General features: G+C 52.4%; 2 protein-coding genes across 3 annotated transcripts in view; one reads left to right on the forward strand and one right to left on the reverse strand.

Annotated features, from left to right (window-relative positions):
- The first annotated feature begins 469 nt into the window (after nucleotides 1–469).
- LOC119823343 (sphingomyelin phosphodiesterase 5-like) lies at nucleotides 470–3064 on the forward strand. The gene is made up of 7 exons (XM_038343303.2): nucleotides 470–1506; nucleotides 1598–1670; nucleotides 1883–2023; nucleotides 2093–2182; nucleotides 2279–2342; nucleotides 2416–2551; nucleotides 2626–3064. Exons 1-7 carry the CDS (start codon nucleotides 637–639, stop codon nucleotides 2713–2715), a joined length of 1464 nt encoding a protein of 487 aa, XP_038199231.1. The 5' UTR covers nucleotides 470–636; the 3' UTR covers nucleotides 2716–3064.
- The window catches only part of Oplah (5-oxoprolinase, ATP-hydrolysing), a 32441-nt gene continuing 11534 nt past the window's right edge, over nucleotides 2777–23683 (reverse strand). The window contains exons 1-27 of one of the 2 annotated variants that reach the window (XM_038343299.2): nucleotides 12299–12454; nucleotides 11509–11732; nucleotides 11245–11436; nucleotides 10691–10790; nucleotides 10482–10605; nucleotides 10189–10384; nucleotides 9942–10107; nucleotides 9708–9846; nucleotides 9559–9626; nucleotides 9154–9419; nucleotides 8905–9017; nucleotides 8648–8818; nucleotides 8375–8512; nucleotides 8150–8288; nucleotides 7903–8015; nucleotides 7568–7719; nucleotides 6785–6945; nucleotides 6588–6689; nucleotides 6335–6509; nucleotides 4544–4728; nucleotides 4302–4448; nucleotides 4081–4215; nucleotides 3803–3952; nucleotides 3552–3709; nucleotides 3309–3469; nucleotides 3093–3190; nucleotides 2777–2959 (exon numbers count right to left, since the gene is read on the reverse strand). In XM_038343299.2, coding sequence (XP_038199227.1) covers nucleotides 2813–2959; nucleotides 3093–3190; nucleotides 3309–3469; nucleotides 3552–3709; nucleotides 3803–3952; nucleotides 4081–4215; nucleotides 4302–4448; nucleotides 4544–4728; nucleotides 6335–6509; nucleotides 6588–6689; nucleotides 6785–6945; nucleotides 7568–7719; nucleotides 7903–8015; nucleotides 8150–8288; nucleotides 8375–8512; nucleotides 8648–8818; nucleotides 8905–9017; nucleotides 9154–9419; nucleotides 9559–9626; nucleotides 9708–9846; nucleotides 9942–10107; nucleotides 10189–10384; nucleotides 10482–10605; nucleotides 10691–10790; nucleotides 11245–11436; nucleotides 11509–11679 — 3867 coding nt within the window. In that variant the 5' untranslated portion in view covers nucleotides 11680–11732; nucleotides 12299–12454 and the 3' untranslated portion in view covers nucleotides 2777–2812. Of the gene's footprint in view, nucleotides 2960–3092; nucleotides 3191–3308; nucleotides 3470–3551; nucleotides 3710–3802; nucleotides 3953–4080; nucleotides 4216–4301; nucleotides 4449–4543; nucleotides 4729–6334; nucleotides 6510–6587; nucleotides 6690–6784; nucleotides 6946–7567; nucleotides 7720–7902; nucleotides 8016–8149; nucleotides 8289–8374; nucleotides 8513–8647; nucleotides 8819–8904; nucleotides 9018–9153; nucleotides 9420–9558; nucleotides 9627–9707; nucleotides 9847–9941; nucleotides 10108–10188; nucleotides 10385–10481; nucleotides 10606–10690; nucleotides 10791–11244; nucleotides 11437–11508; nucleotides 11733–12298; nucleotides 12455–23683 lie in introns of those variants that run through there. The other variant, XM_038343300.2, reaches the window with a different exon arrangement.

Genomic DNA, 23683 nt, shown 5'->3' on the forward strand with positions numbered 1-23683 from the left:
CAGTGGTGGCGCACGCCTTTAATCCAAGCACCCCGGAGGCAGAAGCAGGTGGATCTCTGAGTTCCAGGCCAGCATGGTCTACAGAGTGAGTTCCAGGACAGCCAATGCTACACAGAGAAACCCTGTCTCAAAACAAAACAAAACAAAACAAACAAAAAACTAGTCAGTGTTAAAGTACTCATAGAATAGGGAACCTCCTTCTACCCCGGCTCCTGTGTCCGGACGAGCCTCCTTAAAGTATAGAACTAATGCTCCCTCCCCCGACCTGAAGCTCTTAAGTCACAGCCACAGCCTTTGCTGGTTGAGTCTTTGCTCTCAGGAACCAGGCACTAGCACCTGCCTGCCCTTTAGCCAGATTGTAAGGCTTATTGGAGGGGTGGGGAAAGCTAGGCGGGAGGCGGGGCCCTAAGTTTTTCTTGAAGTCCTAAGTGGACCCGCCAAGCGTAAGAAAGAGCGCAGTGGGCGGGACTGTGAAGCGGGGACTTTTTCCCCCTTCCAACCGCCACAGAAGTTGTTTGAGTGGGTGGGGCCAATGTCCAGAACTCAGGCTCCCGGGGCACAGGTCCTAGTTGTGCCGCCTGGTCTTGACCTCCTGCAGCTCCGGCGGACTCTAAGGATTCAACTCTCCGGCTGGAAATGAGTCTCCCTGACGTTTCGCTGCGAAGAAGCCCTGTGCGCCATGAACCCTCACTCGACTGGCCCCCGACACCTGACGCTCTGAGGCCTTCACCCTTCCCACATCCCGTGCTACAAGCCCTATATGGCTTATCCCGCAAGCTGCTCTTTCCAGCCTACTGGTCTCTGGACCAGCTGCTGGGCTGCTGGGCACCAATGGCAGGATCCAGAAGTATGGGGTGGTTCAAAGTCCTGGCAGGAAGTGGGGCGGCGTTGCTATTGCTGATGGTAGTCGGCCTACCCCTGGCGCTGTTTGGCCTTGTACTCTGGCTGCCCCTACAGGTCTGGCGCCGCCCCTTCTGCTACCAGCCCCCTCCAGCCTGCAGGGTTTGGCCACAGCCCTGGCACCCGCCTGCTGAGCGCGTGCGCTGCTTTGTCTTTTTCACTGCCAATCTGTGCCTGCTCCCTGACGGGCTGGCACGCTTCAGCAACCTGTCGCACAGCCAGCAGCGCGCGGAGGCCATTGGTGCTGTACTGCTCGGTAGCCTTCAAACGTCACACTATGGGGCTACTGGATGCAGCCAGCCGCTGCCTGCGGTGCCTGGAGGTGAGCTGAGGGCCACAATACCTGCAGGTTTGGACTTCGTGTGCCTGCAGGAAGTGTTCGATCTCCGTGCAGCTCGTCGTCTTGTGCGCGTCCTGGCGCCAAATCTGGGCCCAGTCCTATACGATGTGGGCACATTTGGCTTAGTGCCCGGGCCATACATCAAGATACTGGGCAGTGGACTTCTACTGGCCTCGCGCTACCCGCTGCTGCGTGCCACCTTCCGGTGCTTTCCTAACGCTCGTCGCGAGGACGCCATGGCCTCCAAAGGTCTACTGTCCGCCCAGGTACTAACAGGCTGCAATGCATCCTAGCAGGGAGAGGGTAAGCAGTGGGTCTAACAAGCAAGGAGAGCTGGAACTGTGGGTGGTGTTGCAGGCACAACTGGGCATCCTGGACGGGCGCCGTATCGTGGGATACCTTCATTGCACACACTTGCAGGCACCCGTTGGTGAGCTCTTCTGGAGGGGTTGTTGGAAATGTGGGCAGCCCCTCTTCTCTCCTTTGAAAGCAGTAGATCCCTAACCTCACCAACACTTTTGTCCCTACGCCCTGGTGTTTGTCAGACATCCCAAGAAATGCTTGGGTGGGTTTACAGATCAGGACCTGGGTAAGGTCCTGGATCCCTACTCTGGGCTGAGCCAATCCCAACTCTCCTCTTAGAAGATGGGCATGTTCGCTGCAAACAGCTGTCGCTGCTCCTGGACTGGGTGGAGGAGTTTGAGGCCGAGAGCCGCCAGAGTGGCGAGGCTGTAGCCTTCAGCGTCCTCCTGGGAGACTTCAACTTCGACAACTGCTCACTAGGTGAGAAGCAGGGGCAGGTGGAGCTGAGAGACCCAGACCTGCCTGCTAAGAAACGGTTTTCTTCTACAGATCACGCAAAGGAACAGGGGCACAGGCTCTTCAGCTGTTTCCAGGACCCCTGCCGGCTAGGCACCTGCCAAGAGCAGCCCTGGGCCTTGGGTACTGCTTCTGTAGAGGAGGGGAGAGCAGGTCTGTGGGGGATCCCAGTCAGCAAGGCTGCCACTGATCCTGCTCCCCCTCTTCCCAACTCCACAGGGACAATTCTGAGCACTTCTAAGCTACACCACACCATTGCCAGCTCCCCAGAGATGCTTCGGAGGTGAGTGGAGTGAGCCCAGGCAGGTCATCCGGGAGGAACTGCCCTAGCCTCAGTGATGCTGTGCCTCTCCTAGGGCCCTGAAGGAAGAAAAAGGGCGCCGCCTCTACCTGGCAGGACCCCCTAGTGGAACTCACTCAGATAAATCCTGGCAGGGTCGGCGCCTGGACTATATCACCTACCGCGGAATACCTGGGAGTCGCCTAAGTCCAGTAAGTGCCCGAGCTGGGGGCAGTTGGGTTTGCTCAGACTGCAAACAGCTCTCAACTTGATGCCTGCCCCATAGGAAGTGGAACAGGTGACTTTCAGTACTGCGCTGGCTGGGCTCACAGACCACTTAGCTGTGGGCCTGAAGCTTCAAGTTGTGTGCTCCTGACTCTGGCACACAGACAAAGGGACGAGGAGCGAGAAAGACCACCATGAAGAGCTGATCCCAATAACCGTGCGACTGAAGGATCTTTATTGGGGGACACTCACACAGCTTCCTGGGCACGGCGGTACTCATATACACTGCCACGCTCTGGGAAGGCTGGAAAGAGTGGGGGCGAACCTGGAGGTGGCGCTGGGTCCTCCGGGTCTCCGTAGCCCCCACCACCGGGTGTGTGAAGGCAGAACACGTCCTGTGAAGAAGAGCAGATTCAACACAGGTATGGCCTTGTCCCAGTAAGATCACAGAGGCCACTACACAGCCACCCTAAGCCAAATTAAAATTTTTGCATCTCTGATGTTTACCACACAGGCTGCGTCTCTTACCCCGGGGTACACTGTCACGGATGTCTTCCCACCCAAATTCACCGTGCGCCCGTCCTTTCTGATTAGGAGGTTTAAGCCCCGTGCGCCAGGCTCTCCCCCTACAGGAGGAGGAAACAAGGAAATGGGGATCAAGGGAGTAGAGGCAAGAGATGGGATCCTGAGGTGGCAGGCAGCGACAGGGCAAAAGAGGCCGGAAAGGGCTGGGGAGTCACCCACCGTAGAGGCCATAAGGCTGGAAGGCCCGGCGCTCGGTGAGCACCGACAGCAGCGCCTCTTCCCGAAAGACCAGCTCTCGGATAACACCATCACCTCCCCGGAAGCGGCCTCGGCCCCCAGAGCCTGGCCTCAGCTCAAAGCGGCGCAGGATAACTGGGTACCTGTACAGGTAAAGAACACAGAGCAAATGAGGGGCGGACTCATCTCCCATATCAACTGCCTAGCACTGACTGCTCAGCTCACCGGCTCTCCAGAATCTCCGGGTCCGTGATACGTGTGTTAGTCATGTGACTGTGTATGCCACTGCGCCCATGCCAGCCAGGTCCCGCGCCAGCACCGCCAGCCACTGTCTCATAGTATCCCATATGGGCATTGCCCAGGGTCACATTGTTCATGCAGCCCTGACAGAAGCATATAACAGTATTTTGTTAATGTGGATATCCACTCCCACCACCCCGTTTTCCAGCAGCTCCCAGACCTTTGTTCCACCACACCTGGGAGGCTGAACAGGCCCCGAAAGCCCCCAGAATGACGTCCACTACTCGCTGAGATGTGAGCACGTTGCCACCCACCACTGCTGCCTCTGGGGATGGGTCCAAGATGGAGCCTTTGGGAATTATTACACGCACAGGAGCCAGGCAACCCTGGTGAATGAACAGGAAGATTAATTAGGGATGGGTACCACTCAGATAAAAATTCTGCCACCCTAGGCTGTTCTATTGGGCTGCCTTTGTCTTCAGGCAAACCTCAGGGTGAACTCACCCCTACGAACCTGGTTAAGTGGGATGTCACGGCCCACCAGACAGCGCAAGCAATAGATGAGAGCTGACAGTGTTATGGCCCTTGGGGCGTTGAGATTGCCGAATACCTCAGACCCGGAACCGCTGAAGTCAAACACTGCGCTGCCCTACCCACAAGGAAGAAAGGTGTGGCCCTCAGCAACTGGTCACAACTCAGAGGCCAGTGCTGTCCCCACTGCCCTCGCACACTAACCTGACTCAGGTTGATCTGAACATGCAGACAGATCGGGGAGCCATCATCCATGTGATCCTCTGCAGATACCTCGAGGGGCAGGCCCTGGGCCTGCCGGGAAGCTCCGAAAGCCCGAAGCATGTCTCGAACTGCTAATTCAGCATTTGCCTAGCAGGAATGAGGTTCAGGCCAGCCATGCCACCGGCAGGGTGGCCCCGCTACCTTGGAGCCACGACACTGCCCCATTATGCTCCCAGGCCCACCTGAATATGACCCATATAGGCCTGCACCACATCCAAGCCATACTGCCCGATCAGCTCGCCCACCAGCTGGATGCCCTTCTGGTTGGCTGCCACCTGGGCACGAAGATCCGACAGGTTGTCATGCAGGTTCCTGGTTCCACTACAGCCAGAGATCTTGCCTGGTGCCCGCAGGGCTTCTGTCACCGCTGGATGGACAGGGTCACAAATGAGTCACCTTCCATGCCCCCAGGAACCTGTGTGCCTGCCTGTTCCACACCCACGACACACACGCTGGGCACTGGGAGCATCTTAGTGACCTCCCACTGACTCGCCACCTCCCCTGTTGCAAACTCCTGGACTCTGAAGATGTAGGCTCCATCCTTCTGCTGAGCCTTCTTTTGCAGCCCAGCATCTGGAGCATTTCTGGCAAGCAGCAGCTCCAGTGATATCACTGGAGCTGGATGTGACTTGGGAGCTGGTGGGTTCATCCCTAAGCAAGCCTATCCTTCTCTAGGCTCCCCTCTACACCTCACAGGAAAGGGCTTCCCTGGTCGCATTCCACAAGTACCTTGTGCTGTCTGCCCTATGTCCTGCCTACTCCCACTGGCCTCCTAGTACTTCAAGAATGTAAGGCAGCACAGGGCTGGAGACACGGCTCAGCAGTCAAAGAGCCCTTGATGCTCTTTGAGAGGATTCAGGATGGATTTCCAGCATCAACACAAGGGGCTCTTAACTGTCTCTAACTCCAGTTCCTGAGGCTCTTGTGCTCTCTTCCGGTCTCCAAGGACACCGGCACACATGTGGTGTACATACATGCACTCAGTCAAACACACACACACATAAAAGGGCTATTGGGCACTGCTATCCCTGTCATCTTACAGTTTCCTACACCTAGACAAGACTCCCCTCCGCTCCTGGAAGCAGTGCCGTCTAGCCCGGGGACGACACCACACCAGACGGTAAAGTGATGAACCAGGGGAACCCCTCACTTTACCGTCTTGGTCGTGGATTTCCCTGAGGTTTTCCTGACTACTTGGACCCTTAGTCACATGGTCACACTTGTGTCTCCATGATCCACCTCAGCTCCCAATGGTCAAGTTTATCTATCCTAGGTGTCTATGGCACCCGGAGTGTCCTACCATGCCCTTATCACCTCAACTCCAGAATTCCTTTTTGACTCCTCAGAGCCCTATGACCTCAGAACAGAGCCGTCTTTTCCAGTGCCTCCATCTTGCCTGCAGCTGCTCTATACTGCTCAGTGCAGAGCCTCCATCCTGTAGCCACCTCCACCTGACCCAACAGTCCCTCCCACCCTCTACCATCTGGATGCCCACGCTCTTTGAGGGTGACTACAGCTGTTACACCTGACCACTCTGCTCACCCTCAGGGTTACTCTGCAGGCAGGTGTGCAGCCCAACCAGTATGGCTCCAGCTGCTCCACTGCCCAGGGACTGAGACCCAGACCCAGACAGGGATCCTGCAGCCTCAATACCCAGTGTAGCTTGTAGCAGTCACCAACCCTGAAACTACCTTTTCTACCTGCTGCCCCCTTGGATGTCTTAGCCAACTCCCCACCCCAAAGTCACCTTCCAGGGGACCGTCTCTGGCTCCGACATCGGTCATGTATCTGAGATGACTTACAACTGCCCTGAGAGGGTGCCACTTGTCTTTGCCATGCCTCAAGGCAGGCCTGAGCTGATAAATCAGGATGTATCTACCAGTTATGTATCAGGATCCTGACCAGCCTGGTTCTTGGTAGCAGCCAAGCATCCTTGCCTGCTGAACCATCACTGTGACCTGTCTCCAGCTTACCCTCTTCCTGGAAGACGCCTCCCTGGACCAGTTTGAAGGATAGAAAGACAGCACCCTCCTGTTGCAGTGTGGTAGAGTGAGGGGGCATAGAGCCTGGCGTGATACCCCCAATGTCTGCATGGTGCCCTCGGCTGGCCACATAGAACACGGGCCGTGACTGGCCTGGCCAAAACACCTAAGGGGTAAACGGCAACCATCAGCGGCGCCAGAAACCTCTCGTCCCCCTGATGGTAGGTAAGGCAGCACTCCTCACCGGTGTGATAACAGTCAGGTCCGGGAGGTGACTGCCCCCTGCACTGGGATGGTTGCTGAGCAGCACGTCACCAGGATGGAGGTCAGCTCCTAAGTGCTGAATCTGAAACCAGAGACACATAGAGTGGAAAAGGAAAAAGTGAAGTCATGGGAAAGGAAGGGGGCAGAAAGGAAAAAAAAATGTCACTATCGCCACACCTGGAACTGTACAGTCTCCTGCATGGCGCCCAGGTGCACAGGAATGTGGGGAGCATTGGAGACCAGGCCCCCATCCGGCCCAAAGAGGGCACAGGAGAAGTCGAGGCGTTCTTTGATGTTGGTGGAGATGGCTGTGCGCTGAAGGATTCGGCCCATCTGCTCTGGGGGACACAGAGTAGTAACCAGATGACCCCATCATCCACCAAGAAAGGGACATAGGACCCACAGGGTGAAAGCCTTCTGCACTCAAACCCAGCAGCTTTTCCTGTGCTCTGGGGAAGACCAGGGTGGCAGCACACCTTCTTGGGCAGAAGGGCTGTAGCCAGGTGTATGTCAGCTTATGAAAAAAGCGTTCTCTTTCCTGTCTGCCTTGGGTCTCTTCAACTTCCCTCCCTGACTGGTGCAACAAGAACCTGATCCCCAAGCTTAGACCCCTGGGCTCCTGAAAGCCTATGGCCTGACTTTGAACAGATGAGCTCATGGTGGCTGCCTCTTTTCTATCCCTAGATTGCTGAAGATCACATGACTCCTGGTGAGACGACGAAAGTGCTTGCCCTGTGTAAGGCCTGCTCTTGCAGCAGGGAGTACAATTTCAGAGCCAAGACCATACTGCTCACCCCACCACCAGTGAGGTTCCTGCCCTTCCCCTTGGCACACGCCAGGTCACCACATGCAACAAGAGCCAATGCGACCCCACTTGTCTGTACTTTGCCTAGTATGCAATCCCTCATATCCTGCATCACATATGCCAGTGCTACAAGGAAGACAGTAGTATCCACTCACCAGCAATGCTCATGAAGCGGTGTGAGAAAATAGAGAGCTGGATGGGGTCAAGCTTGGTGCCCGACATGCTAGGAGCCTCAGCTCCCACAGAAATGCGGATGTCCCCTGTCTCAGTCACCTCTGCTTGGCAACCTGGTTCTACGAGGATGGTGCTGGGGGCAGGGGACACAAAGGAGCTACAAGAAGGCTGGCCACAACCTCCCCTCAACCAGGGATGTCACTAGTCCATGCCAGGAGATGCCCCAATGATGGAACCTCTGCAGCCCTGAGCCAAGGGATCTGCTGTGAAGGGTACTGCAATAACCCCTCCAAGGCTATACCCAACCCAGGCTTACCTGTTGCTGTCAATGATAAGGCAGGGCCCCTGGAGCTGGTGCCCATGGCCTAGCTCTCCTAAAAGGTACACGGGGGTCTCTTGATAACCCCCCTCAAAGTAGCACTGGGTCACCTGCAGAAGGTGTGGAATGAGCTGTGCTCCTGGATCATCCTTCCTGAGGCCCCTCAACATGACTGAGCTTCCCCATCAGCACTTGTCCCCAGGTCCTAAGGATGTAGGTGGACCAGCACAGCAAAGCCTCCAACCTTGTCCACCCGTGGAGGTCCAGTCTTGGCTTTGGGGGTGTCCTCCAGTCGAAGTCCACTACGGCCAGTTCCCCGCACTCGCACGTCGTCTACAACCACTGGCCGCTCAGGAATGATGAAACCAAACTCTCTCAGGTACCTGCGCTCACCCATCCAAGGGACCAATCAGAAGAAGGCAACCAGAGCAGCAGGCCACATGCTAGACCCACAGAAGGGCACATATACCTCTCAACGAATGCTGCTCCAAAGTCGCCAGCACGGGGTGAGTGGGCTGTGGCCGGATGCTGATGGGCAGACACCATTAGGGCACAATCAGTGCCTTGGTAACGAAGATGCAGGAAGCCCTCAGTGCTGATCTGAGACCTGCAGGAAGCAGGTTAGGCCATTCACCCAGTGCCTTCCGAGGATGCCTGCCCTACTTCCTCGGCACTCTGAGACCATTGCCCTGAAGACATCCCGTGGTACACCAGCCCTGTGTTCAGTGGGCCATAACTCTACCTAGAGAAACCCTGGGCCCGCAAGGCATCCACACACTGCTCCTCCAGGCGGCTCAGTCTCTGGTCCAGTTGCACAAAGGTTTCAGGTGTGTAAGACAGGGAACAGGGCTCCTGCGCTTCGTGAACCACATCTGCCAAGGCCAGCCCCAGTGCTGACAGCAGCCCACTGTGCCTGTAGAAACGGTGGCACAGAAGCGTGGGGACACTCCTCAGAGCCAGCTCCCTCAGCTAAGGGCATATGCCCATGTACAAACTCACCTGTGAATATGCACAGTGTCCATACCCAGGGCCCGGGCAATGGCACAAGCATGCTGCCCACCAGCTCCGCCAAAGCAGGCTAGCACGTGGGCTGAGGGGTCATGGCCTCGTGCCTGGTGATTCAGGAAGGGTCAATAAGTAGTCTTTCCTACCCTGGACAGGCCCTCACCCCATCCCATTTCTGGTGGGCTGAAAGAGTATGGGAGCAGGGCTAGGACAGACAGGTGATGGTGGACAGAGGGGGCATACCTGAGTGAGGGCACGGATAGGCCGACACATGGCTTCATTGGCAACACGTACAAAGCCCATGGCCACCTCCTCCAGACTGAGTGGGGAAGCTGGGCAGGGTCCACTAGTCAAGAAGCTGTTGACCTCAGTGGCCACAGCCTCTAGAGCCTTTCGGGATGCCTCTGGGGACAGTGGCTGGTCTTCTCCAGGCCCAAAAATGCAGGGGAAAGAGGCCGGCAGCAGGCGACCCAGGACCAGGTTAGCATCTGTCACAGTCACAGGACCCCCTGGGAAGCAGGCACAGTGTATGGGTTGGAGGCTAACGGAGCAAACCAGATGTGGGCAGCAGGGACGGAGACAGGGAGTAGAACAGACTAGAGCACCACCCAGAGGGAGCGGCCTGTCGGAGCAGAGGCTAGCTCTTACCTTTGCGGTAGCAGGCAGGACCTGGGTGAGCACCTGCTGACTCCGGCCCGACCACAAAGAGGCCAGACCTTGGTGGGGTAAAGGACTGGAATTAGAGGTGGGGAGGATGAAAAAGCCAACAGGTGCTGACTGAAGAGACAGGCACTGACCTGAAGAAGAGGCGGGAACCCCCACCAGCTGCCACTGTGTTGATGTCCAGCTGGGGGGCCTGGAGGGTGACACCAGCTGTGCTAGCCTCAAAGACATGCTCAAATTCTCCAGCATAGCGGCTCACATCTGTGGATGTGCCTAACAGGGATAAGATGCCAAGAGTCACCCAAAGACTCATCCAGCTAGGCTGTGGAGTCTAGTCTCCCCTCATATACCCGCTTTAGCTGTCATACCTCCCATGTCAAAGCCAATAACAGGCTGACCGCCTTCCAGCTGGTAGGTGGTAGCTGAGTAGCCAACCACGCCGCCAGCAGGGCCAGAAAGCACGGCCCTGGAACCACTGAAGGCATCCATGGGTGCCAGGCCACCATCAGAGCGCATGAAGAGTACTTGCACACCCTGGGAATGGGGAGAATGGAGAGTGATGTTGTAGGCAGGCACAGGGCTAGGGCCTGGGGTGGGGTGGTCAATGGGCCTCACCTTTAGTTGGCCCTGGAAGCCGCGGCTGAAGCCCTGCACATAGCGCTGGATGGTGGGAGTGAGGTAAGCATCAGCACAGGCCGTGTGCCCCCGAGGGACAATGCGTACCATGGGCATGGCTTCCGAGGACAAGGACACGTGGGTGAAGCCCAGCTCCCGGGCCAGTGCACCCACCTGCTGCTCGTGCTGGGCCCACCTACAACGAGAACCCATGGGGGCTCTGTGCCTCCCACCCAATACCCTTCCAGCTTTCCTCTGGACCAGGCCTCCACCCACAATAAGCCCTCACTCACGTGTACGAGTGCATGAGCACCACTGCCAGACTACGGATGCCCCGAGATAAGAGCCCCTCCAGCTTCCCACGCAGGGCTTCCAGATCCACAGGCTGCTGGATCTCTAGCAGGTCCCCTGTACGGCCTGAAAGAGCCCATATCCCTCATTCAAAAGTTGGTAGCTCTGCCTCCCCCGAGAACCTCACACAGGCGGCCAGCACCATCCGCACCTTTGACAGGAGAGCCGGCACCTGGTTCTCCATGGTACAGCACCACTCGCTCCTCCACCTCCAGCACCTCCTCATACAGTACCTCTGGCATGGGCACAGCCTGAGGGCAGGCAGAGGCTTAGAAGAGACCCAGGCCTGAGGGTTCTGTGGGGTCCTGAGTGGCTGGAGCAGTGCAGGCAAGGGGATGTGTCCCAGAAAGTGAGAAAATCAAAACGGCCCGGCAAGACCCATCCAGGCTCCTCCCTGCACCCAGGCACTTAAGTGGGGTAGAACCAACCACTGGTACCCCCAGAGGGCAGCTTTTTCCAGGAACCCAAAGGTGAAATCTCCAACCCCTCACCCTGAACAGTGCTGGCTTGGACTGGCAGGGTACCACAGGCTTGCTTGGCAACTATGGGGACAGAGTCCTGCTGGCAGTGCTCAGTCTCCTTTACGCCTATCACCGACTGGATTTGGCCATCGTTGCTTCACCGCCCTCCCCACAAGGCCTTAGCTGGGAAAGGGAGAGGAGTGCACAGATTCACCTAACACCTAGCTGGCATGGGAGAGCTCACCAGGTCAAAGAGGTCTGCCCGGGCCTGGGTGCCAATATGCAGCAGGTCTCGGAAACCCCGTGTCACGAGCAGTGCCACCCGTTCCCCTCGTCGTTCCAACAATGCATTGGTGGCCACTGTGGTACCCATGCGGATGCTGGCAATGCGACTGGTGTCTAGGGGTCGGTCTCGAGGCAGCACCACACCTCCCTCCTGGGGACCACATAGTCAGTGTGAGACCTCAGGCTGGGGTTTGCCTCACCCGCTACCTTTGCCCTGGCCCACCTGCTCCAGGATGCGGCGGATGCCCTCTGTGGGTGCATCTGCATAGTTGGCAGGGTCCTCTGAGAGCAGCTTCAGGACACGCACATGCCCTCCTGGGCACTGGGCAAAAACATCTGTGAAGGTGCCACCACGGTCGATGGCAAAATGGAAGCGCCCTTCTGGGCTGCCCATGATGGCAGGGCTGCAGTCCAGCCGTAGCTCTTCAGATAGTAACCCTGGAAGAACTGGACAGAAGAGCCTGTCATTAGGGAGTAGGGGGACTGGGGTTATGCCTGAGGGGGCACAGTTTCTAAGCAGAGGCCGGGAGGGGAAGAGGTGGAGTCCAGTTCTAGGAGGTGCCCCGGGGAAGAACCGAAGAGTAGCTCTGGGTTTGGGGGGAGCTGCAGGAGCAGGTCACAGGGTGGCCTGAGTGAGCCAGGCAAGGCCATCTGTCAGCCAGTGTCCCCACAGCACAGGTCTGAGAGTCCTGGTGCCGACAGAAAGCCAGGACCTGGAGTAGAGGTAAAAGGGCCGCTGGACCCTCAAGCCCTTTTATGCTGGGGGAGCCTGGGTTCTTTCAGCAAGAAAAGGCGCTGGAGTGTGCAGGTAAGAAATAGCTCCACTTCCTGCTTTGCTCAAGCTTCAGGGCCAAAGCCTTAGGACCACTGGAACCCTACAAAGCCGGTACAACGATGAGGCGGTGGGGTGAGGCTAAAGCCCGGGAGACAGGAGGCTTGGAACAGCAGAGCCCTGAGAGGGAAGTAGGGAAGGCGGTAGCTGAGTAGGTAAGGACTTCTGCACAGACCCCCACCTGCGCAATCGCAATCCGTCTGGGCTGGGAAGCGTCGGCTTGCGTTCTCCCGCTGCGCTTCCCGCAGGCCCTGCCCCCACCTCGGGGAGGAGCCTGCAGACCCGAACCCTCTCCCTCAAACGCTCACACAAGCCTGGCTTGCCAGGCCCTCCGGGTTACATAAGAGCGGGCCGGGCCTTTGCACCTCCTCCTTTGGCCAGACCGAATCACGGAGTGACTGAGTGGCCCTGCCAGCTGGGGCGGACCCAGTGCTTTGGCTCAAGGGCACCTTGGTTCTGGGAGCTGCTGTACCTCTCTCTCTACATGTTCTGGTTCGCCAAGCGTGGGCTCCCTTGACACCCACCTTCAGGTCTCTATGTAACTGGCTGAGTCCTAAAGTAACAGTATTTCTGATGTACTCAGACTGTTCCCCAGCGTGGGAGGACCCGAGGCAGGAGCTAGGGTAGGTGGAAAGGACCCCGAAAGGAACAATGGGAGATAGGAGGATCCAGAAGGGCTTCCTGCCTCCGGAAAATCCTCTTATTTGGGCATGTGAAGTTGCACAGCCAACAAGAGGCCTCTGCACATGTGCCCCGGTCAACTCCACAGCGTAAAAATGGTTCAGCACACCTAAATCTGATGTCTCTCCTCCAGTGACCCCAGCACATGTCTGGAACTGGTGTTCCCCCTTCGAGGACCACAGGATGACTTATCCTCCTGTCTATCTAGCCAGCCCTTAAAGGGGGCCTAACCCTAAGGAAGAGAAAGTGCACTGACAGAGGAGGCCCCAGGACAACCAGAATTTATAGTCAAGGAGGACCAGCGTTGTTTTCTTGATTCGTTGTTCCTCCACGGGCTTTAGCCCCAGGAAAGCAGATCCTTCTCCCTAGGCTGCCAGCATCTCTATACTTTCTAAGACAGATTCAAGGGAGCCTCAGTTGTGCTGGCTGGTTGGAAGTGGGGACTTCTGCAGGAATCCAGAACAGGCGGAGACAATCAGCCATGTGTGATGGTGATGCTATCCTACAAAGGTGACCCCTAAGGAACAGTTAGCTTCTGGGACCTTGGGAAGTCTGTTGAACCTACAGGACTTACCCACCATGCTAGGCCAGATGCCAGACAAGCTTAGGGCACACACTCAAGCCCCCCCCCCCCAACTAAGTGTCTTGTAGAATATTATTTTAAGGTGTGTTTCATTTGTTTATGCTGTGTAACATTTGTTTTAATGATGCAAAGGTGTGTTGCATTCTTTAATGTTGCATTTGTTTAACTCTGTGAAGCTGTGAACTGTGCCTGTCTAAAACACCTGATGGTCTAATAAAGAGCTGAATGACCAATAGTGAGGGAGGAGAAAGGATGGGGGGGCTGGCAGACAGAATAAATAGAGGGGGAGTAAGGGAGATGAAGGAGTAAGAGAAGAAGGGGCCAGTCACCCATCCAGCCACAGAGTCAGCGTGAAAGTAGGATCACAGAAGTAAGAAAGGAAAAATCCCAGAGGCAAAAGGTAGTTGGGATAATTTGTTTATATATAATATATATCGCTAGAAACAAGCTAGGCTAAGGCTGAGAATTTATAAGAAAGAATAAGTCTCCGTGTATGATTTATTTGGGAGCTACCACCCCCACTCCCACCCCCCACCCCGCACCGCCAAAAAAAAGCCCGAAAAGTAAAGAGTAAAAATCAACCAACAACAAAAGTGCGCCGCTGGCTCTCAAGGCCTACTTGGACCTTGGAGGCTAGGGTGTAGGTGAGCTGGTTATGCATGAGAGCTGCGGGCTCTGGACTGCACGCACACTTCAGGCACTGCCTGGTGCCCTTGGGCATTCAAAAACTGCCCTCACATCCCTTCCTTGTTTTGTGGATGCCCAATCTGTCAAAAGTCCTTTTACTGTGACTTTCAAAACAAATCCAGAGTAAGGCCTGTAGTGCAGGCCTGTAATCCCTGAATAGTTTAGTGAGACTTTAATTTCAAAACAAAAAACAAAGCGGGCTGAGTGGCAGCAAACAAAGCGGGCTGAGTGGCAGCTCAGTGGTAGACTACTTGCTTCATATACAAGAGGCCCTGAGCTCTATCCCTAGTTTGGATAGACGAGAGAGAGAGAGAGAGAGAGAGAGAGAGAGAGAGAGAGAGAGAGGACCCAGAACCAGAAGACAGTCTTCCCTGGAACTCCATCTTTCCTCTGCATCAACCTCACACCCAACTGGCTGCTACCTTAGGGCATTTGCTCTAATGGTTTCCTTAGCTTGGAAAGCTTTTCCCCAATCACATGATTCCTGCTTCATTCAGCGCAGCTCGATGTCACTTTCTCAGAGGTGACACCTCCTCTCTCCTACATGGATTTCCAAGAGTTCATTCTACCCTCTTCCCTGGGCTGGCTCCACTTCACTCTTCCTACCACCAGCACCCAATAAGGAACTTGCGGTCCCACTCCATAAGGCCAGGTTTTTGCATGACTTCTTTCCATTTGGGCACACTCTGGATGAGAGAACTCTAAAAGATGCCCGTGGCTCACCTCTCTCAGCATCCTTGAATTTGATTGTCTTACGTCTGGACAACCAGGGGTTGGCAGTCACTTCTGCCACGAAGCTGGAGCTACAGAAGCCCAGGCTGCTGCCCCTGCTCCTAAGGACTAGCTTCAGCTCTTGGTTCTCCTGGATGAGCTGCACCAGCCGCCGTAGCTCTTCATTCTCCTGTGCCAGCCGCTGGATCTCCTGTCGCAGGCCCTCATAGCTGCTGAGAAGGGACATGCCCAGGAGCGGGCACAGCAGCCGCCCAGTGGTCAGTGGGCTGGCCAGCAAAAGGAGACTCTGCCATTGTGAGGTCAGCATCTTACTCCCACCTCTGCATTCCAAGACTGCCAAGGCCCACTCTTCCTGTCTTGTCTGCAACAGGTTTCATCTGATTTCTGGCTCTGAAGCTTGGACCACCAGAGATGCCCAGATACCGCCACAGGTCTTTGGATTTCTTTATTAAGCTCTTCCTGGAAGGTAGAAGTTTCTCTGCCTTGGTCCAGCTTAGGTGTATCACAGGGGATAATTCAGGTTTCTCTACCACCCACCTGCCACTGACTACAGCCCCTTGGTCTCTATGAAAAATGACGGATCTGAGCAAATGGGTGTGACATCTGAGTCCGATGGTGGTGCAGCACCCAAGGAGGTCAGGAGGGTGGTATTGGAGCTACTCTGCAAGGGTGGGATTTGTGTCTGGCCTCATGAGTGAATAGCAATGACCAGGGCAGGCACAGCCTTAATAGACTGAGGAACTCACTGGGTGCATGGAAAGGACTGATGGCCAAGAACTGGATCAAGCCGTCATGGTCTTATCCACAGGGACAATGGATTTGCATTTTACACTGGACTCTTATAAAGGACTTTCTTCCATCCAGTCTGTCTTGTAAAAGTCACTTGGATTTTGTGACTCTTTCTTCATTATTGTTATTTGCTTCATATCGTTTCTTTTTTTGCTTGCTTGATGAGTGCAGCTTTCACTTGTTAATTTACAGGTTCTCCATGGATTTCTATGTCCTTTCCACAGTCCAGGAAACTCTGGCAAGAGTCCTTCATTTGTGGTGACACAGGTGGAGGATGGGGAAGAATTACCTAGGGCTATGCTGCAGGAGACTGGGTACCACAGAGCCATCTCTCTGGTCCCAAGCACTGACAATTTAATAATTCCATGAAGAAACAACCCTAATGCCAGGAAACATAGAATGTTTCAGATAGTAGAGAGATTTTTACCCTGAATGAATGGCAGACCCAGTGAATTAAACCCCTAGACAGACATTCTGAACACAGAAGGTGAACTGGGAGGGATAAAATTTCAAGACCCCGGTAAAGTTCTGCCATAGGCCTTGTCACCGTTTTCAGACCTGTGCATAGGATGGCCTTGAGTCTCACGATTATTAGTTTATTAGTTTATCAGAGGGATAAAGGCAAATTATCCCAGATATGTCAAATATCACCCCATGGGCCTTTCAAAGGATGGTCCTCTTCCCAGCAAAGAGATTCAAGGGTTGAAAGAGATTCCATGAAAAAGGGATGCTCCCCAGGCGGTGGTGGCGCACACCTTTAATCCCAGCACTCGGGAGGCAGAGGCAGGCTGATCTCTGTGAGTTCGAGGCCAGCCTGGTCTACAGAGTGAGTTCCAGGACATCCAGAGCTACCCAGAGAAACCTTGTCTTGAAAAATGGGAGCAGGGAGAGAAGTGACTGACCAGGGTCAAAATACTGAAGGGCTGACAAGATGGCTCAGAAGGTGAAGATACTTACTACCAAGCCTGACTACCTGAGTTCAAGCTCTGGGCCCCACAGGGTGGAAGAGAGAACTAACTCCCAAAAGTTGAAAGCTGTTCTCTAACCCCACATGCTAGCTATAGCATGTGTATTCCTCTGCCAAGTGTCAAACCCAGGACAAAAGGCTGAGGAGCCTATTAACATAGCATAACAAAGCAGACCTGGCTATAATGATATTTCATTTGTATTTTAATAAATAAAGTTTGCCTGAAGATCAGAGAGTAAAACAGCCCCACTGGTGAGCCTTACAGACCAGGCAGTGATGACACACACCTTTAATCCCAAGTAACCACACTAGTTTGCCATAGAAACCAGGCAGTAGTGGTGCACGCCTTTAATCCCAGCCCTAGAGAGGATTATAAAACAACAGGAGCCAGCTCTCAGTCTCATTCTGACATTCCTGGAAGCAGTATCACCATTCGGGACTAAGGTAGAGGAAAGAGCCAGTGGCAGGCTGTTTTGCTTTTCTTTTTTTTTATTTATTTATTATGTATACAATATTCTGTCTGTGTGTATGCCTGCACACCAGAAGAGGGCACCAGACCCCATTAGAGATGGTTGTGAGCCACCATGTGGTTGCTGGGAATTGAACTCAGGACCTTTGGAAGAGCAGGCAGTGCTCCTAACCTCTGAGTCATCTCTCCAGCCCCGTTTTGCTTTGCTTTTCTGACCTTCAGGTTGAACCCCAATTTCTGTCTCTGAGATTTTATTAATCATGCTACACCTGGTCACCAGGTTCTCCCAGTATCCCTCAGTCACTACCCATCCTCTCCCCTGAACTCTCCAGTTCAGGGGTTGGGCTACCCTTCCCCCAGAGGCTCTTCCCTCTATAATCCAGGCATTTTGGTTACCCGCCCCCTTTTGGACCTTTGGCCTCCTAGCTGCAGTACCTGGTTCTCCTCTCTCCCCTGTCTCCTTCCCTTCCCCCTTTCCCCCACAGCCCAGGGCAGTCTGGTCATTCCCACTCTGGACTCTCCCAGATGGCCCTGCCTCTGACCATGCTCTCCCCATATCTACAATAAACTTTCTCCTCCACCACACCCAGCCATGCCCTTTCTTTTTTATTTCTTTTTTCATCCACCACACACACACACACTCCCATTCTCTCTCTCTGGGAGAGAACTTCTGCACTGTCTTGCCTAGTCACTGGTGGGGAAGACAAAAATCTTAATTCCTTGTCCTAAACAAAGGCTTAATAGTATTTAATAGCAGACTTATATTTGATATTTCTTACGTCATAGAGTCCAAGGTTATGTACTCCCTATGTAACCAAGAAGGACCATGAACTGCTGCTATCCTGCCTTTGAGTGCTAGGATTGAAATTCTGGGTTGAATGCATTCTAGGTAAATTGACTGTAGATATGCATATAGATAAATGTAGAGAGCATGGTCAGAGGCAGGGCCATCTGGGAGAGTCCAGAGTGGGCATGACCAGACTGAACTGTGCCATGTGGGAGAGGGGGAAGGACAAGGACAGGGGAGACAAGAATCAGGTGCAGCAGCCAGGGAGCCAAAGATCCAAAAATAGGCAGGAATCTAAAATGTCTGGATTATATAGGGAAGAGCCTCTGGGGGAAAGGCAGCCCAACTCCTAGGCTGGAGAGTTCAGAGTAGAGCATGGAGCTTGCAAGCCTTACTCTGTAACAGGTAGTGACTGAGGGATGCTGGGAGAACCTGGGGGCCAGGTCTGCTTTGATATGTTAAATAGGCACCTCAGTCATTCATCCCAGGGTTTGAGACTGGAATCAAGTGATTCCCCCTAACTCCATCTCCCACTGCTAGATTTACGGGTTTGCCCACACTGTCCAGTTGACATGTTCAGTTCCGTATGGCAGAGTCCATGCACTGAAACTAGTTGGGGAGCTGGGCAGCGGTGGCGCACGCCTTTAATCCCAACACTTGGGAGGCAGAGGCAGGTGGATCTCTGAGAGTTCGAGGCCAACCTGGTCTACAAGAGCTAGCTAGTTCCAGGACAGCCTCCAAAACTACAAAGAAACCTTGTCTGGGGGGGGTGAAGGAAAGAAAGAGGAGAGAGAAGAGAGAGGAGAGAGGAGAGAGGAGAGAGAGGAGAGAGAGAGAGAGAGAGAGAGAGAGAGAGAGAGAGAGAGAGAGAGAGAGAGAGAGAGAGAGAGAGAAAATAGTTGGGGAACATTGGGTGGGTGGGTTCACTAGAATTTTGTACCTCTAAACTTCCCTGGGCCCTCACTGCTGGCAGAATCAACTCCTCCCAACTTGCTAGGGGGAGGCCCCTGCTTGGCTACTGTGACGCGGATGGCAGCTGACTTTGTGTGCCTCCTGCCCCTGCCTCAGCTGTGGAGGCCAGTCTTCTCTGCTAGACTCTGCACGGCTCCAGGACTAGAGAGCGTGTGCAAACAATGGCAGGCACACTCTGGGCCTTGACCTTAAGAGCTCTGGTCGGGGCAGGTCTCCCAACACGCTTGGGCCACCCTTTCACTCTGTATGGTCAAGGTCATACAACAAAGCAAAAAGCGTTTATTTAAGATCTACTGAGAGCTGGCCCTTGGTCTGAATCATGAAAGCTTTCAGACTCTGGGAAAGAAGACCTGAGGAAATGAGGCCCACAATCTCTTAGGAGTAGGAGCCAGGCCTCACTCTGGGAAAAGGAAACCTGTTCCCAATGCCTCACAGACCAACCTGGGGCAAAAGAGGGGACAGAAGGACCCACTCCTACCCAGGCTGTCAACTCTGGCTAATCTGAGGATGAGACTGGAGACATACAGGCCTGAAGACAACGGCAGCCTCAGGGAAGAGCCATCAGCAGAGAAGTGGCAAGCCAGCTAGAAATGTAACAAAATCAGGTTCAGAGAATTGAAAAAAGTCCCAGCTGATAAGCACACCTTGAGTAGCCATAGAAGAGAGTTTCTGGCTGAGGAAAACATCCTGACTGTGGGAAAAGGAATGCAGCAGACGAGAGCCAAAATGGCCATGGGCTATCTTAGACCCTTACACAGGATTGTTACCAATCCCTATATCTGATTGGACATCCTAATGATGATTAGGCAAAGCTCCTGGAATGCACCAGTAGGCTTGCTTATTATGTCCAACCAACCCTGAAGCTGTGAGACACATTCTGGGTAGACGCACTTGTACCCAAGCATCCAGGACACGGAGTTGTACCTGCCATTGGCCAAGTCAGAGGAGTAGCAGGTGGCAATTGAAGTTCCAGGTGTGGGCCCACCAGAAGGAAACTCTGATGGGCCAATCTCGTTGAGGCAATGCCACGGGACTGGGACTGCATTCCCTGGAACGTCTTTTGCTTTTACTGTGCCTTTACATATTTGCTACAGCTCTCTTTCTCTAGCGTGAGTGGACTTGGGGAGATCTCCACTGCCTGTAATATAGTGTTTATCTCTTGGAAACATCCCGTTCTACTGGCCATTTTTATCTGGGGATTGTCAAGAAAATGACCCCTCCTAGGCTGCACTGTCTAATTTGATAATGATAGCTTTGACAGAGTTTTGATGAATGAAAATAAATACAAGGATATGTTTCACAGCCAGGGCCCATGAGTTTCACCTAAAGAGCTGCATGGATTGTGGCTCAAGTTAATGATTAACAAGTGAGTCCCAATGGCTCATCTAGCTTAAATTCTTTTAACCTTAATATTAGGAGATGTTCACAGGTTTCAGAGTGCATCACAGCTGAAACAAAGCTTTGAAAATAACAGTTAGACTAAGATGTTTTTGTTAAATAGCTTGGATGTTAAAAAAAAAACCAAGAAGACAATCTAAAGTTTTAGAAAGGCACATAATTGAATTCAGAACTCGTTAAGGTCAGGAAACAAGAACAAAGCAGCCCAATATCTTTGGCTGACTACCTTTCTTGCTAGGATTGGTTGATGACCAGGTGATGATTAATTCCATATACCCATTTTTGTCTTCAATCTCCTGCTATAAAAAACTATTGACTCACTGGGTGGCAGTGGTGCACGCCTTTAATCCCAGCACTCAGGAGGCAGAGGCAGGAGGATCTCTGTGAGTTTGAGGCCAGCCTGGTCTATAAGAGCTAGTTCCAGGACAGGCGCCAAAGCAACAGAGAAACCCTGTCTCCAGAAACAAACTATGGGTAAGTACCTTAAAGATTTAAAGTAGAACTGGCTGATTCTTTTAAAAGTTTAGGTTTGTGATTCCTTTAAGATTCCTTATAAGATTACCTTTCAAGATAAGTAATAAAGTAACTGACCCTTTATTTGTAACTGCAAAATGCAGCCTGCCAGTAAAAGACATGACAAAAATACCTTGCTTTTGCTGTGTGATACCCACACAGTTAATTTACAACAAGTTGCTTGGATATGAATGAATGTGGGTTCTTGGGTTAATTTGTTTTTCACCTGTAGTAAGTAAAATGCTTAACCTTGTAAGGGATATAGAAGACATGCTGTCTCTACTGTTTGTTTCCTATTCATTGCAATCATTCACTTGAAAAACAGAATGTAACCATGCTGAAATTCCTATATTGCATAAAAAAACTTGGGATATATAAGCTGTAGAAAAAATATACAGCAGAAAGAACACAGAAAGAGAAAGAACATGAAAGAACAGAGACTAAAGAAGGAAGCCATAGGGTTGGAAAGATGGCTCAGAGGTTAAGAGCATTGGTTGCTCTTCCAGAGGCCCCTGGTTCAATTCCCAGCACCCACATGGCAGCTCACAACAGTCTGTAATTCAAAGATCTGACACCCTCATACAGGCAAAATACCAATGCACAATAAAATAAATATTAAAAATATTTTAAAAAGAAGGAAGCCATCAAGAGAGTGTGTGACTATTTTTTTCCTAAACCCCCCTCAGATAGAAGAGTCTAGCACAGGCTGACTCCATGGATTCCTCTTCAAAGTCCTGTGCTGCTGGAGGCTGGTCCCCCAGACAGTGATATGTATCCATTCCCCAGCAACCAAAATACCAGTGACAGCTGTGAGCTCCCAAATATGTTGACTATGCCACAAAGACTCAGAGCAACCCACCCCATGTTTTTTTTGTTTTGTTTTGGTATTTGGTTTTTTGCTAAAAAGCATGGACTTAGCTCTGCCAATACCCAATGGGGAACTTAAAACAGAAAAAGGCTTGACATCTCTGCCTTCATTTTACATCTGTCTCCTTTGCTTTAAACTTGGGGTTACATTCTCACTTCTGCATAGTAAACACATATTAACTGTACAGACTGACTATATAACCACACCATGGTATGGTTAAGGGGAAAGTTTTTGTTTGTTTCTGTTTTTGTTTTTTGAGAAGGGTTTCTTTGTGTAGCCCTGGCTGTCCTGGAACTAGTTCTGTAGAGCAGGCTGGCTTCAAACTCACAGAGATCTGCCAACCTCTGCCTCCCAAGTGCTGGGATTAAAGGCGTGTACCACTACCACCTAGCTACTCTCCCTTATGTTTGTCTTTTACTCAACAAAATCATGTGTGGATTCATTTCTACATGTGATGATATTTTGTTTGTGATCTAACAAAGCTTGCCTGAAGATCAGAGTGTGGAGCTAAGTCACTGGTTAACTAGAGAAGTCGGGCAGCGGTGGTGCACGCCTTTAATCCCAAGGCCAGCCTGGGCTATACAAAATTGATCCAGTCTAAAAGAGAAACAGAGCCAAGTGGTGGTGGCTCACATCTTTAATCCCAGTACTTGGGAGTCGCACACCTTTAATCCCAACACTATGGAAATGGAGAGAGGAAGGGATATATGTGGGCAGAGAGAGGAATATAAGGTTGGAAGAGACAGCTCAAAGCATTCAGTCTGAGGACTTGTAGAGACGGATACTCCAGTCAGTCTGAGGATTTTGTAGAGGTAAGAACTAGTGGCTGACTTCTCTAATCTTTCATCTTTCACCTGTAATATCTGACTCTGGGTTTTTATTATTAAGACCAATTAGCACCACAATACACTTGACACTCTTCATTTTAATGCTTGCCGCCTTTTCTGAGGTCAGATTACTCTCTTGTCCCTTTTAGAAGGGTGCTTTCCGTCGCCCTCCCCTATAATTAAGGATCATTGCCGCATCTCAAGATCTGCAAGGTAATAAAATGGGAGCCCCCAGTTCCTATAAATCAGAGTTAGGTATCTCTGGGTTGTGATTTAGTCCCTGATACTGTCTATATGTAGGACAGACTGGAACATACCCCAACCACACAGATCCCTGGCAAAACATGGGAGTCTTGTTTACCCAGGACCATCAGTGGGTGAACACTAACCTGTGCTGCCCCAGGTGCAACTTCCAGCTTCCTAAACACCAGGGGTGGGGGACACCAAGCAGTGGCATCAGAAGTCATATACAGTGAAGGAAGTGGACCTCACAGAACTGAAAGAACAAACAAGCCAAAGAACCTGGCCAGTCATAATGCAAAGTCGCTGTAAGACACCTGAATTTCCTAGTTTTCAACAAAAGTTGACTCATGCAAAGAGTCAGGGTAACAGGGACTCCTGTACCGGAAGAAAGCAACAGTAACTGCCTCTGCAGGGGCCAGAGTCTGGACTCCACAGAAGGGTCAAAGCATTACTTATCTAGAGGCCTAGGAACAGCATCGTGTGCTGGCAAAAAGAGTAGCCCTGTATAGTGTGTTAGCTGCTTCCAATCACTGTAAGAAAATTCTGAGAACTTTGAAAGAAGAAAAGTTTCTTCTGACTCACAACTTTAGAGGCTTGAGCCCATGGCAAGGGCGGCCTTGTGGAAGCACCTGTAAAAGGGTCTGCTCACCTCAGGACAGCAAGGAGACCGATGTGGAATATTACTTTAACTAGGTAAAGGTATGTTAGATTTGTTAATGCTGCATTTGTTTAATTATGTAATGATGTGTTGCTGCTTCACCTTGCCTGCCTATGGCCCATGACTGGTCTAATAAAAAGGTAAACGGCCAATAGCGAGGCAGGAGAGTGAGAGAGAGAGAGAGAGAGAGAGAGAGAGAGAGAGAGAGAGAGAGAGAGAGAGAGGAGAGAATAGAGAATGGGAAGAAGAGAACAAGAAAGAGAGGGAGATGTCTGGGGCCAGCCAGTCAGCCAGCCACCAGCCCAACATGTAGTAAGACATACAGAATGATAAAAAGATTTTTAAAAAAAGAAAAAGAAAAAAGAAAAAAGAAAGAAAAACCCCATGCAAAA

This window comes from Arvicola amphibius, chromosome 9 (genome assembly GCF_903992535.2).
Source record: "Arvicola amphibius chromosome 9, mArvAmp1.2, whole genome shotgun sequence".
Taxonomy (NCBI): Eukaryota; Metazoa; Chordata; class Mammalia; order Rodentia; family Cricetidae; genus Arvicola; species Arvicola amphibius.

What these genes read in the sequence shown, in the direction of transcription:
- LOC119823343 (XM_038343303.2), top strand. Translation starts at nt 637, where the DNA reads ATGAGTCTCCCTGACGTTTCGCTGCGAAGAAGCCCTGTGCGCCATGAA. An exon ending in AAGGTCTACTGTCCGCCCAG is followed by an intron (nt 1,507 to 1,597) that starts GTACTAACAGGC and finishes GTGGTGTTGCAG; the next exon opens with GCACAACTGGGCATCCTGGA. An exon ending in AGAGCAGCCCTGGGCCTTGG is followed by an intron (nt 2,183 to 2,278) that starts GTACTGCTTCTG and finishes CCAACTCCACAG; the next exon opens with GGACAATTCTGAGCACTTCT.